The sequence below is a fragment of the Oncorhynchus mykiss genome, chromosome Y (genome assembly GCF_013265735.2).
Source record: "Oncorhynchus mykiss isolate Arlee chromosome Y, USDA_OmykA_1.1, whole genome shotgun sequence".
NCBI lineage: Eukaryota > Metazoa > Chordata > Actinopteri > Salmoniformes > Salmonidae > Oncorhynchus > Oncorhynchus mykiss.
In genome coordinates, this window is record NC_048593.1 from 39,967,319 (window position 1) to 39,981,573 (window position 14,255).

The 14,255-nt window shown below is 47.9% G+C and overlaps 1 protein-coding gene across 1 annotated transcript in view; it reads left to right on the plus strand.

Moving 5' to 3' along the window:
• The window catches only part of stard13a (StAR-related lipid transfer (START) domain containing 13a), a 124,165-nt gene that overhangs the window by 104,508 nt on the left and 5,402 nt on the right, over window positions 1-14,255 (plus strand). Inside the window, 9 exon segments of the mRNA XM_036967467.1 lie at window positions 686-749; window positions 2,157-2,456; window positions 8,769-9,653; window positions 9,738-9,922; window positions 10,042-10,212; window positions 10,425-10,584; window positions 12,146-12,344; window positions 13,465-13,678; window positions 13,829-13,943. Coding sequence (XP_036823362.1) covers window positions 686-749; window positions 2,157-2,456; window positions 8,769-9,653; window positions 9,738-9,922; window positions 10,042-10,212; window positions 10,425-10,584; window positions 12,146-12,344; window positions 13,465-13,678; window positions 13,829-13,943 — 2,293 coding nt within the window.

The following is a 14,255-nucleotide window of genomic DNA, read 5'->3' on the forward strand; positions in this document are numbered from 1 at the left end:
TAGAACTGTATCTCTGTGTGACATTATAACTGTATCTCTGTAACATTAGAACTGTATCTCTGTGTGACATTAGAACTGTATCTCTATGTTACATTAGAACTGTATCTCTGTGTGACATTAGAACTGTATCTCTGTGTGACATTATAACTGTATCTCTGTGTGACATTAGGACTGTATCTCTGTGTGACATTAGAACTGTATCTCTGTAACATTAGAACTGTATCTCTGTGTGACATTAGAACTGTATCTCTATGTGACATTAGGACTGAATCTCTGTGTGACATTAGAACTGTATCTCTGTAACATTAGAACTGTATCTCTGTGTAACATTAGAACTGTATCTCTGTGTGACATTAGAACTGTATCTCTGTGTGACATCATAACTGTATCTCTGTGTGACATTAGAACTGTATCTCTGTGTGACATTAGAACTGTATCTCTGTGTGACATTAGAACTGTATCTATGTGTGACATTAGAACTGTATCTATGTGTAACATTAGAACTGTATCTCTGTGACATTAGAACTGTATCTCTGTGTGAAGTAAAACGGTATCTCTCTGTGATGTAAAACGGTATCTCTCTGTGATGTAAAACGGTATCTCTCTGTGATGTAAAACGGTATCTCTCTGTGATGTAAAACGATGTCTCTCTGTGATGTAAAACAGTATCTCTCTATTGTTTCAGACGTCTTAACACTCTGAACAAGTGTTGCTCCATGAAACTAGACGTCAGCCACCCCAGGAAGAAAGTAAGTCATCTCTCCATCTTTCCTGTCTTTTATTATCTCCAAAACGACATGAATGTCTGCTGTTAAAGAGGTGATCTGAATGATCTGAATGAATGTCTGCTGTTAAAGAGGTGATTTGAATGATCTGAATGAATGTCTGCTGGTAAAGAGATGATCTGAATGAATGTCAGTTTTGTCTGTTTTTTTTTGTGACTGATCCATTGATACGTATGAATCAGAGAAAAATGCAAAATGCTGGAGACTCACATTCAGAGGATACGGGCCTGTACTTTGCAGGGTCAGAAAAAATGAAATATATTCTGCCACCTTGTGGTAAGTTATGGATATAGCACCATTCAACGAGTAAAACATTGGTTAGAGGAGGCAGGTAGTCTAGTGGTTAGAGGAGGCAGGTAGTCTAGTGGTTAGAGGAGGCAGGTAGTCTAGTGGTTAGAGGAGGCAGGTAACCTAGTGGTTAGAGGAGACAGGTAACCTAGTGGTTAGAGGAGGCAGGTAACCTAGTGGTTAGAGGAGGCAGGTAACCTAGTGGTTAGAGGAGGCAGGTAGTCTAGTGGTTAGAGGAGGCAGGTAACCTAGTGGTTAGAGGAGGCAGGTAGTCTAGTGGTTAGAAGAGGCAGGTAACCTAGTGGTTAGAGGAGGCAGGTAACCTAGTGGTTAGAGGAGGCAGGTAGTCTAGTGGTTAGAGGAGGCAGGTAACCTAGTGGTTAGAGGAGGCAGGTAACCTAGTGGTTAGAGGAGGCAGGTAGTCTAGTGGTTAGAGGAGGCAGGTAGTCTAGTGGTTAGAGGAGGCAGGTAACCTAGTGGTTAGAGGAGGCAGGTAGTCTAGTGGTTAGAGGAGGCAGGTAACCTAGTGGTTAGAGCATAGGGCCAGTAACCGAAAGGCTGCTAGATCGTATCCCTGAGCTGACAAGGTAAAAATCTGTCGTTCTGCCCCTGAACAAGGACGTTAACCCACTGTTTCTAGGCCGTCATTGTAAATAAGAATTTGTTCTTAACTGACTTGCCTAGTTAAACTAAAAATAATGTGTTTTGCAGTAGTACAGACCAATATACCATATTCCCCCTCTCTCTATACTCCCTCTCTCTCTATACTGCCTCCCTCTCTCTCTATACTCCCTCTCTCTCTATACTGCCTCCCCCTCTCTCTATACTCCCTCTCTCTCTATACTCCCTCTCTCTCTATACTCCCTCCCTCTCTATACTCCCTCCCTCTCTATACTCCCTCCCTCTCTATACTCCCTCTCTCTCTATACTCCCTCTCTCTCTATACTTCCTCCGTCTCTATACTTCCTCCTTCTCTATACTTCCTCCGTCTCTATACTTCCTCCTTCTCTATACTTCCTCTCTCTATATACTCCCTCTATATACTCCCCCTCTATATACTCCCTCTATATACTCTCTCTCCAGACTGATGATTCAGACGACGATGACCCGCTAGCCATCAGTAAGAGATGGACCTTTGAATGGAACAGCCGGCGCTGGTCCCGCCTCCAGGACATGCACTTCCTGCTGGGCTCGCCCAATGAGAACAGTCCTGAGGGGTGCCAGGGGGAGGGGCGACTGAGGAGCACGGTGAGCAGTGAGAGCGTCCTGACGGACCTGAGCGAACCAGAGATCACGGATATATCCTCTCTGCACAGTCAAGACTCTCTGGGAGCCATGCTTCCTGACTCTGTCTCTATGGTCTCACTGGCAGGACCCTACCAGGTTAGTCTGTCTTCAGGTCTGCTTCCCAAATGGCACCTTATTCTCTATGTATTTGTGGTATATAAATTATCTTCGGGATCGGTGTCCCTTCCACGGGACGGTTGAGCTAAGGTAGGCTAATGTGATTAGCATGAGGTTGTAAGTAACAAGAACATTTCCCAAGACATATCTGATATGGGCAGAAAGCTTAAATTCTTGTTAATCTAACTGCACTGTCTAATTTCCAGTAGCTATTACAGTGAAATAATACCATGCTATTGTTTGAGGAGAGAGCACCGTTTTTAACATGAACAGTTATTAATAAACAAATTAGGGATCGATGGTTTGTCTAAAACCATTTTTTCTTTGTATTATCTTTTACCAGATCTATTGTGTTATATTCTCCTACATTCCTTTCACATTTCCACAAACCTCAAAGTGTTTCCTTTCAAATGGTACCAAACGATATGCATATCCTTGCTTCAGGGCCCGAGTTACAGGCAGTTAGATTGGGATTTGTCATTTTAGGAGAACATTTAAAAAAGGGCCGGATCCTTAAGAGGTAAGACGCAGCCATTTTGTTTTTGCGTCAAGATTAATAACAGAATGAATTGACATGTGCATTCCCATAATGCACTTTGACCTGACCCTGGTACGACAACGAGCCACTCTTCCTCCCGGAGAAGTCTTGCCCGTTCCAAGACCTCCTCCGTCACGTTGGACAGCTCCCGTCTGGTGTTCAACCTTCCCATGTCACCCTGCTCCTCCGTACACTCCGCTGGCTTCCTGTCGAAGCTGGCGTCCACTACAAGACCATGGTGTTTACCTCACAGAGCAATGAGAGGAACTGTCTCTACCTACCTTCAGGCTATGCTCAGACCCTACATCCTAACCCCAACGCTCTGCTGTCTCTGGTCTCTTGGCTGTGATAGGTGGTTGTCTCAACTAGCTATCTTAATAAGAAGAATGCACTACAATAAGGGACTCTGGATGAGAGAGAGTTGTCTGCTAAATGACTAACATGTCAATGTAAATGAATGGTCATTGTTAATAAAGTTATTTAGGTCAAAACAATACATCATCCACCTTTTTTTTTAAAGTCTGAGATACAGTACTGATTGATTCCCAGTAAACGCTCGTACTGTAAGCAACTCGAAGAGTTGCCTATCTTTAAAACGTGTAAAACATTTCAATGTGTCATATCACAAAATGAACACTGACATCAACAGTTCTGTCTCTTCAAGTGTCTACATTTTTATTGTGACGTACACAAGTTCAGTGAAAAGTATTTCTTTTCCCAACAATGCAGTAATCAGTATACTGTATAATACTATAAAGTAAATGAAAGTAAAGTAGAACTTAAAACCACTGAATATAAACGTCTTTAAGGGTTGTAATGGTCTGAAGACCCTGTGAGAGGGAATGGTACAAGCCGGACTGTTTCATGTCTGAGCTTCAATGTCCTTCTCTCACCTGTTACAGTGTCATTGTGCCCCAGTGTTTTGTCCCACGTTGACCCCTGATCGTCAGTCATGTCAGCTGTGTCAGTACGATACTGGACCTGTCTGTTGTGTGACAATCCAAAGCTTTCTTCATGACATTTTTTTTAATGTCTGAACATACCTCTCTACCAGCCATCTGAACATACCTCTCTACCAGCCATCTGAACATACCTCTCTACCAGCCTGAACATACCTCTCTACCAGCCTGAACATACCTCTCTACCAGCCTGAACATACCTCTCTACCAGCCATCTGAATATACCTCTCTACCAGCCTGAACATACCTCTCTACCAGCCATCTGAACATACCTCTCTACCAGCCATCTGAACATACCTCTCTACCAGCCATCTGAACATACCTCTCTACCAGCCATCTGAACATACCTCTCTACCAGCCTGAACATACCTCTCTACCAGCCTGAACATACCTCTCTACCAGCCTGAACATACCTCTCTACCAGCCTGAACATACCTCTCTACCAGCCATCTGAATATACCTCTCTACCAGCCTGAACATACCTCTCTACCAGCCATCTGAACATACCTCTCTACCAGCCATCTGAACATACCTCTCTACCAGCCATCTGAACATACCTCTCTACCAGCCATCTGAACATACCTCTCTACCAGCCTGAACATACCTCTCTACCAGCCTGAACATACCTCTCTACCAGCCTGAACATACCTCTCTACCAGCCTGAACATACCTCTCTACCAGCCATCTGAATATACCTCTCTACCAGCCTGAACATACCTCTCTACCAGCCATCTGAACATACCTCTCTACCAGCCATCTGAACATACCTCTCTACCAGCCTGAATATACCTCTCTACCAGCCATCTGAACATACCTCTCTACCAACCATCTGAACATACCTCTCTACCAACCAGTTTGAATCTAGGTTTCTTGGCACGTGGTGGAGTGCAGAATTCTGCTCTGGCTCACAAATGTCTGGAATTGATTTTAACATTGTGCATTACGATTTGCTCAGACAAACTGCATGATGAGAACAACCTTCTCAGTCTGGTACCATGTATTGTCTATGTTTACTTAACCTTCATTCAATCTTTATTTAACCTTTATTTAACTAGGAAAGTCGGTTAAGAACAAATCTTGATTTTACAATGACGGCCTACATTGGCCAAACCTGGACGATACTGGGCCAATTGTGCACCGCCCTATGGGACTCCCAATCTAGGCCGGTTGTGATACAGCCTGGAATGGAACCGGGGTCTGTAGTGACACCTCTAACACTGAGATGCCTTGCCTTAGACCGCTGTGATACAGCCTGGAATGGAACCGGGGTCTGTAGTGACTCCTCTGACACTGAGATGCAGTGCCTTAGACCACTGCACCACTCAGGAGCCCCTGTGAAGTGATTTGTGACGTTCTGAACACTTCTAACTATTTAGAGTGTGAGTCAACCACTATCATACACATGCTGTTTTGAAATGCGCCTACAAAGTCTGTGTAAACCTTTCCAACACTCACCAGGGAACTCCCAGGATGCAACGGGACCTGTCATTGTGTTTTCTGATCCACTCCATTATGATCGTCTCCACTTCTCCATAAAGGGTTTGGGACACTATTTGCCAGTGCTTCCATTTCCACAATACCCTGATGTCCCGTGAGAATTTATTTTAGCGCTGCCCTTCACAGTTTTGTTGGAAATATTACTCTAGGTGTCCCGGTAGACACAACCTTGTTCCACTGACAGCTCTCCTCTGTGTGTAGAATGATTTCAAGTTTTCTTCAAGGCCAACCCTCCATGATGTATTAGAAGACGTCTGAGAGCTCGCTGTCTGTGTGTGTTGCTCTGGCTACTTGTTTAGCGTTCAGTGGTGCTTCCTGGAAGTTCTCTGTTCTGCTTCCTGGAAGTTCTCTGTTCGGCTTCCTGGAAGTGCTCTGTTAGCTTCCTGGAAGTGATCTGTTAGCTTCCTGGAAGTGATCTGTTAGCTTCCTGGAAGTGATCTGTTAGCTTCCTGGAAGTGATCTGTTAGCTTCCTGGAAGTGATCTGTTAGCTTCCTGGAAGTTCTCTGTTCGGCTTCCTGGAAGTTCTCTGTTCTGCTTCCTGGAAGTGCTCTGTTTCGGCTTCCTGGAAGTGCTCTGTTCGCTTCCTGGAAGTTCTCTGTTCTGCTTCCTGGAAGTTCTATGGTCTGCTTCCTGGAAGTTCTCTGTTCTGCTTCCTGGAAGTTCTCTGTTCGCTTCCTGGAAGTGATCTGTTAGCTTCCTGGAAGTGCTCTGTTAGCTTCCTGGAAGTTATCTGTTAGCTTCCTGGAAGTTATCTGTTAGCTTCCTGGAAGTGATCTGTTAGCTTCCTGGAAGTGATCTGTTAGCTTCCTGGAAGTTCTCTGTTCGGCTTCCTGGAAGTTCTCTGTTCTGCTTCCTGGAAGTTCTCTGTTCGGCTTCCTGGAAGTGCTCTGTTTGCTTCCTGGAAGTTCTTTGTTCTGCTTCCTGGAAGTGCTCTGTTCGCTTCCTGGAAGTGCTCTGTTCGCTTCCTGGAAGTTCTTTGTTCTGCTTCCTGGAAGTGCTCTGTTCGCTTCCTGGAAGTTCTCTGTTCGGCTTCCTGGAAGTGATCTGTCAGCAGTGTGTGGATGTGAGCTGGCACTGTCTCAGCTCTGGCATCACTGATCTCAGGTAAGGGAAAGAGGGAGAAACGTTGCTGTGGAGTTCTGATTTGCGATCAGCAAATCTACACACAAGGCACACACCAGTCTATATAAGGTGCCACAGTTGACAGTGCATGTCAGAGCAAAAACCAAGCCATGAGATCGAAGGAATTGTCTGAGGAGCTCAGAGACAGGATTCTGTTGAGGCACAGATCTGGGGAAGGGTACCAAAATATTTCTGCAGCATTGAAGATCCCCAACAACACAGTGGCCTCCAACATTCTTAAATGGAAGAAGTTTGGAACCACCAAGACTCTTCTGAGAGCTGGCTGCCCGGCCAAACTCCACAATCGGGGAGAAGGGCCTTGGTCAAGGAGGTGACACAGAACCTGATGGTCACTCTGACAGAGCTCCACAGTTCCTTTGTGGAGATGGGAGAACCTTCCAGAAGGACAACCATCTGTGCAGCACTCCAGCAATCAGGCCTGGTAGAGTGGCAAGACAGAAGCCACTCCTCAGTAAAATGCACAACAGCCCACGTGGAGTTTCTTAAAAGGCGCCTAATGGACTCTGACCATGAGAAAATAGATTCACTGGTCTGATATAATCAAGATTGAACTCTTTGGCCTGAATGCCAGGGGTCACGTCTGGAGGAAACCTGGCACCATCCCTACGGTGAAGCATGGTGGGGCCGCATCATGCTGTGGGGATGTTTTTAAGCAGCAGGGACTGGGAGACTCTGAATGTCCTTGAGTTGCCCAGCCAGAGCCCGGACTTGAACCCGATCAAACATCTCTGGAGACACCTGAAAATAGCTGAGCAGCAATACTCCCCATCCAACCTGACAGCGATTGAGAGGATCTGCAGAGAATAAGGCGAGAAACTTCCCGAATACAGGTGTGTCAAGCTTGTAGCGTCATACCCAAGAAGACTCGAGGCTGTCATCGCTGTCAAAGGTGCTTCAACAAAGTAACAAAGTTCCTCCCATGTGTGTGTAGATTAATGCGGAAAAAAACAATTGAATCCATTTTAGAATAAGGCTGTAACGTAACAAAATGTAGAAAAAGTCAAGGGGTCTGAATACTTTCAGAATGCACTGTATCCAAGAGTTACCGGGACAAAGTCAATGTGCGTGTGTTCAGGTTATAGTTGAGGTAATTGATATCATTTGTACATGTAGGTAGGGGTACAGTGACTATGGGGGTACAGGGTAGTCTGGGTAATATGTAGATGTAGGTAGGGGTACAGTGACTATAGGGGTACAGGGTAGTCTGGGTAATATGTAGATGTAGGTAGGGGTACAGTGACTATAGGGGTACAGGGTAGTCTGGGTAATATGTAGATGTAGGTAGGGGTATAGTGACTATGGGGTACAGGTTAGTCTGGGTAATATGTAGATGTAGGTAGGGGTATAGTGACTATAGGGGTACAGGGTAGTCTGGGTAATATGTAGATGTAGGTAGGGGTATAGTGACTATGGGGGTACAGGTTAGTCTGCGTAATATGTACATGTAGGTAGGGGTATAGTGACTATAGGGGTACAGGGTAGTCTGGGTAATATTTAGATGTAGGTAGGGGTATAGTGACTATGGGGTACAGGTTAGTCTGGGTAATATGTAGATGTAGGTAGGGGTATAGTGACTATAGGGGTACAGGGTAGTCTGGGTAATATGTAGATGTAGGTAGGGGTATAGTGACTATGGGGGTACAGGTTAGTCTGCGTAATATGTACATGTAGGTAGGGGTACAGTGACTATAGGGGTACAGGGTAGTCTGGGTAATATGTACATGTAGGTAGGGGTACAGTGACTATGGGGGTACAGGTTAGTCTGGGTAATATGTACATGTAGGTAGGGGTACAGTGACTATGGGGGTACAGGGTAGTCTGGGTAATATGTGCATGTAGGTAGGGGTACAGTGACTATGGGGGTACAGGTTAGTCTGGGTAATATGTACATGTAGGTAGGGGTAAAGTGACTATGTGGGTACAGGTTAGTCTGGGTAATATGTAGATGTAGGTAGGGGTATAGTGACTATGGGGGTACAGGTTAGTCTGGGTAATATGTACATGTAGGTAGGGGTACAGTGACTATGCATAGATAATAAACAGCAAGTAGCAGCAGTGTAAAAACAGGGGGGTAAATGCAAAGTGTGTGGAGTAAATGTAGTCTGAGTTTTTATTCCTCTGGTTGCATCTATTTATGTATTCTCTATTTCCAGCCCCCAAGAGACCTGTCCCACTACAACTCTCTACCAATCAAAAGCAGCCGTCACGGCCAGGGAGGGCGGAGTCCGGCAAAGGCCTTCCTGCGTCGCATGGAGATGATGCGTACCTGGGGGCCGTCCTCCAAGAGGAAGTCAGGAAGTGGGCGGGCGCCGCTCGTCATCAGTGGGCCGGTCCTACATGGGGAGGAGCCCCAGGCATTACAGATGCTCCACTGTGTTCCCATCAATCAATCAGAGGACAGTCTTCATCCTCCCCACCAATCAGATGACAACTCGTCCCCTATCGCCCTTGGTAATGGCAGCAAGGGCCAATCGGTGACGAGCGGTGTGAGTTCCATGCGTCCCTGTGTGAAGGAGTCTGTCTCCAAGCCTAAAAGAGGAAGTATGTACCTGGAAGACATGGAGCTGCTCTCTGGCGCCCCCCATGTTCGGAGGACTGAAGCACAACAGAGCCCGTTCAGCAGGAACCACTTCCGTTCATACGAGGACCTGCTGGTTCACATCCCCAAGAACCACAAACCAGGCACCTTCCCCAAAGCCTTGTCTATAGAGAGTCTAGCCACAGCCACCAACCACCAGTACAAGACCCCTTCTCCCTCCCCACTCAACCCCAGCAAAGGCTCCCCCTGGACGGGTACGGTTCTGTCCAAGAAGCCTTCCTGTCCTGGAGCTCCGCGGGGCAGCAGGGTGAGTGTGTATGACAACGTCCCCGGGTCTCACCTGTACGCGTCCACAGGTGACCTGCTGGATGTGGACCGAGACGATCACCTGTTCCCCCACCTGGATGACATCATCAGTCACGTCAGCGGCCTGCAGCAGATTGTAGACCACTGGAGTCGCAGCATGCTGACGGAGGGTGGGGTGGGGGAGGAGGGGGAGGCAGGGGAGGGAAAGAGGGGTGAAGATGAAGGGGAGGGAGAGGAGAGGACCACGCCCAGTGAGGGGGAGGGAGAGGGAGAGGAGAGGACCACGCCCAGTGAGGGGGAGGGAGAGGGGAGGACCACGCCCAGTGAGGGGGAGGGAGAGGGGAGGACCATGCCCAGTGAGGGAGAGAGAGACGGGGTCTCCCTGATTGACATAGAGTCTACAGGGACCAGAGAGAGGAGAGACTCTGGAGTAGGAGCTTCCCTTACCAGACCACGGTGAGTGTCTGTCTCTCGAAGGTAACTTTTATGTATACTGGTCAGTCTCTCTGGGTCAGTCTCTCTGAGTCTTTTGTCTTTCATTTCTCTCTCTCTCTCCCCCCTCCCTCCCTTCCTCCCTCCAGTCTGCGGTGGCCGAGCTTCCGCCTCTCTGAAAATCTGCGCCAATCAGGCTCCGCGCTGCAGATCAGTAGCCAATCAGCAGGCCAGCTCAGCCTGCTCCAGAAGTTCTCTCTGCTCCGACTCACAGCCATCATGGAGAATTACTCCATGTCTAACAAACACGGCTGGACCTGGTAGGTGTTCACACACACACACACACACACACACACACCACACACACGCACGCACACACGCACGCACGCACACACACACACACACACACACACACACACACACTGCACACACTGCACACACACACACACGCACACACACACACACACACACACACACACACACACACACACACACACGCTCACCTCCTCTACATTTTCTCTCCATTGCCCAGGTCTGTCCCTAAGTTTATGAAGCGTTTGAAGGTCCCTGACTACAAGGAGAGAAGTGTGTTTGGTGTTCCTCTCATCGTTCACACACAGCGCTGTGGTTACCCTCTACCTCTTTGTCTACAGCAGGCCCTGAGACATCTCAGGACGCACTGTCTTGACCAGGTATATACACACACACACACATACACACACACACACACACACACACACACACACACACACACACACACACACACACACACACACACACACACACACACACACGCATACACACACACACACACACGCATACACACACACACACACACGCATACACACACACACACACACACACTCAAACAGTTGCATAAGTCAATCAAATGTATTTATAAAGCCCTTCTTACATCAGCTGATATCTCAAAGTGCTGTACAGAAACCCAACCTAAAACCCCAAACAGCAAGCAATGCAGGTGTAGAAGCACGGTGGCTAGGAAAAACTCCCTAGAAAGGCCAAAACCTAGGAAGAAACCTAGAGAGGAACCAGGCTATGAGGGGTGGCCAGAGGGGAGGGGGGGGGGAAGAGAGAGAGAGAGGGAGAGAGAGAGAGAGAGAGAGAGAGAGCGAGAGAGGGAGAGAATTAGAGGGAGCATACTTACATTCACACAGGACACCAGATAAGACAGGAGAATTACACCATAGACTATTGCAGCATAGATCTGAGACGGGGACGGGGGGGTCGAGGCACACTGTGGCCCCGTCCGACAATACTCCCGGACAGGTCCAAACAGGCAGAAATAACACCCACTTTGCCAAAGCACAGCCCCCACACCACTAGAGGGATATCAACAGACCATCAACTTACTACTCTGATACAAGGTTGAGTATAGCCCACGAGATCTCCTCCACCACACAAAGTAGTGTAACTCTTTCCCTCTCTCCTTCTCTCCCTCTAATCCTCTTTCCCTCTCTCTCTCTCCCTCTCTCCTTCTCTCCTTATCTCCCTCTCTCCTCCTCTCCCTCTCTCCCTCTCTCCTTCTTTCCCTCTCTCCTTCTCTCCCTCTCTCCCTCTCTCCTTCTCTCCCTCTCTCCTTCTCTCCCTCTCTCCTTCTCTCCCTCTCTCCTTCTCTCCCTCTACTCATCTCTCCCTCTCTCCTTCTACTCCTCTCTCCTTCTCTCCCTCTACTCATCTCCTTCTCTCCCTCTACTCCTCCTCTCCCTCTACTCTTCTCTCCCTCTCTCCCTCTCTCCCTCTCTCCTTCTCTCCCTCTCTCCTCCTCTCCCTCTCTCCCTCTCTCCTTCTCTCCCTCTCTCCTTCTCTCCCTCTCCCTCTCTCCTTCTCTCCCTCTCTCCTTCTCTCCCTCTACTCATCTCTCCCTCTACTCTTCTCTCCTTCTCTCCCTCTCTCCTCCTCTCCCTCTCTCCCTCTCTCCTTCTCTCCCTCTCTCCGTCTACTCCTCTCTCCTTCTCTCCCTCTACTCATCTCCTTCTCTTCCTCTACTCCTCCTCTACCTATACTCCTCTCTCCTTCTCTCCCTCTACTCCTCTTCTTCTCTCCCTCTACTCCTCTCCCTCTCTCCCTCTCTACTCCTCTCTCCCTCTCTCCCACTACTCCTCCTTCCCTCTACTCTTCTCTCCCACTCTCCCTCTCCCATTCTCCCTTTCTCCCTCTCTACTCCTCTCTCCCACTATCCCTCTCTCCCTATCTCTCCCCTCATTCCTCTCTCTCCCCTTCTCCCTCTCCTAGGTGGGTCTGTTCCGTAAATCTGGTGTGAAGTCTCGTATCCAGGCGTTGAGACAGGAGTGTGAGACCAGTCCTGACAGTGTGTGTTACGAGGACCAGTCAGCGTACGACGTAGCAGACATGGTTAAACAGTTCTTCAGAGACCTTCCTGAACCTCTACTGACCAGCAAGCTGGGAGAGACCTTCCTACACATCTACCAGTGTAAGAACACACACTCATGGAAGCATGCACAGGGGCGGCAGGTAGCCTAGTGGTTAGAGCGTAGAGGAGGCAGGTAGCCTATTGGTTACCGTGGCCTAGCTGAGTTCAACAGGAAAGTGAACCTGACTGGTAGACAGTAGTCTTAATCTAGCGTAGCCTAGCTGAGTTCAACAGGAATGTGAACCTGACAGGTAGACAGTAGTCTTACCGTGGCCTAGCTGAGTTCAAAAGGAATGTGAACCTGACAGGTAGACAGTAGTCTTACCGTGGCCTAGCTGAGTTCAACAGGAATGTGAACCTGACAGGTAGACAGTAGTCTTACCGTGGCCTAGCTGAGTTCAACAGGAAAGTGAACCTGACTGGTAGACAGTAGTCTTACCGTGGCCTAGCTGACAAGATGCAATTTTCCTGATTTCTGGCCCTTTTTTTCTCTGGTTGATCGTGTCACCCTGATTCTGTCCATCATCCTACAAGGGTAAAAACTCCAATAACTTCTGAATTGAATTATGAGACATGAGGTTTGGGACCATTGGTTTTCTTAGAGGATTATCTAAACAATTACCACTGAGTAGTACATCCACCGTTTTTGCAACACAGAAATCATTGTATGTTCCTAATTCTCCTGCATCTCTCTCTCTCTCGCTCTTCTCTCTCTCCCTATCCCCCTCTCTCTCTCTCGCTCTCGCTCTTCTCTCTCTCCCTATCCCCCCTCTCTCTCTCTCTCTCTCTCTCTCTCTCTCGCTCTCTCTCTCGCTCTCGCTCTTCTCTCTCTCCCTATCCCCCCTCTCTCTCTCTCTCTCTCTCGCTCTTCTCTCTCTCCCTATCCCCCTCTCTCTCTCTCTTGCTCTTCTCTCTCTCTCTCTCTCTCTTCTCTCTCTCTCTCTGTCTCTCTCTCTCTCTCTCTGTCTCTCTTTCTCTCTCTCTCGCTATTCTCTCTCTCTCTCGCTATTCTCTCTCTCTCTCGCTATCTCTCGCTCTCTCTCGCTCTTCTCTCTCTCTCTCTCTCGCTCTTCTCTCTCTCTCTCTCTCTCTCCCCCTCTCTCTCTCTCTCTCTCTCTCTCTGTCTCTGTATCTCTCTCTCTCTCTCTCTCTCTCTCTCTCTCTCTCTCTCTCCCTGTAGATGTCCCTAAGGAGCAGAGGTTGCAGGCCGTGAGGGCGGCCATCTTGCTGATGTCAGACGAGAACAGGGAAGTGCTCCAGACGCTGCTCTGCTTCCTGCGTGATGTCACTTCCTGTGTAGAGGAGAACCAGATGACCCCTATGAACCTGGCTGTGTGTCTGGGCCCCTCCCTGTTCCACCTCAACATACTGAAGAATGACAACCTGTCCCCCAGGTACACACACACACACACACACACACACACAGAACATCCGCTGACCTGTACTGCATTAACAATGTGGTTTAGTTTTGGGCCTGCCACCTGCTACCATCTCACTAACTCCTCCCCGCAGTCACTAACTCCTCCCCTCCTCTCCTCCTATAGGTCGATCCAGAAGAAGTACGCTACGGGCCGTCCGGACCAGAAGGACCTGAGTGAGAACCTTGCCGCCACACAGGGCCTGGCTCACATGATCACTGAGTGCCAGCACCTGTTTGAGGTGAGAAACAACATCTCTGTTGAGAAGTATTTCATGGACAAGTTAATAACTAACTGTAAGGTTAAAGGTCATTTCCCTGACGTTGGAGGCGAGATCGCCTTTGCAGTAAACAATGTGGATGTCGGCTCAAGCGTGAATTACATTTAAAAGTTTGTACTTTGTTTAAGTTCTGGTCCTAATTAACCAGTCCGATTCCTACTGTTTGGTTGCGTAATTCCAACCAAACAAAAAATAATTCTGATTTATTAGATTTTTCTAATTGGTCTTTTGACCAATCAGATCAGCTCATTTGACGATAATTGATCAGAATGT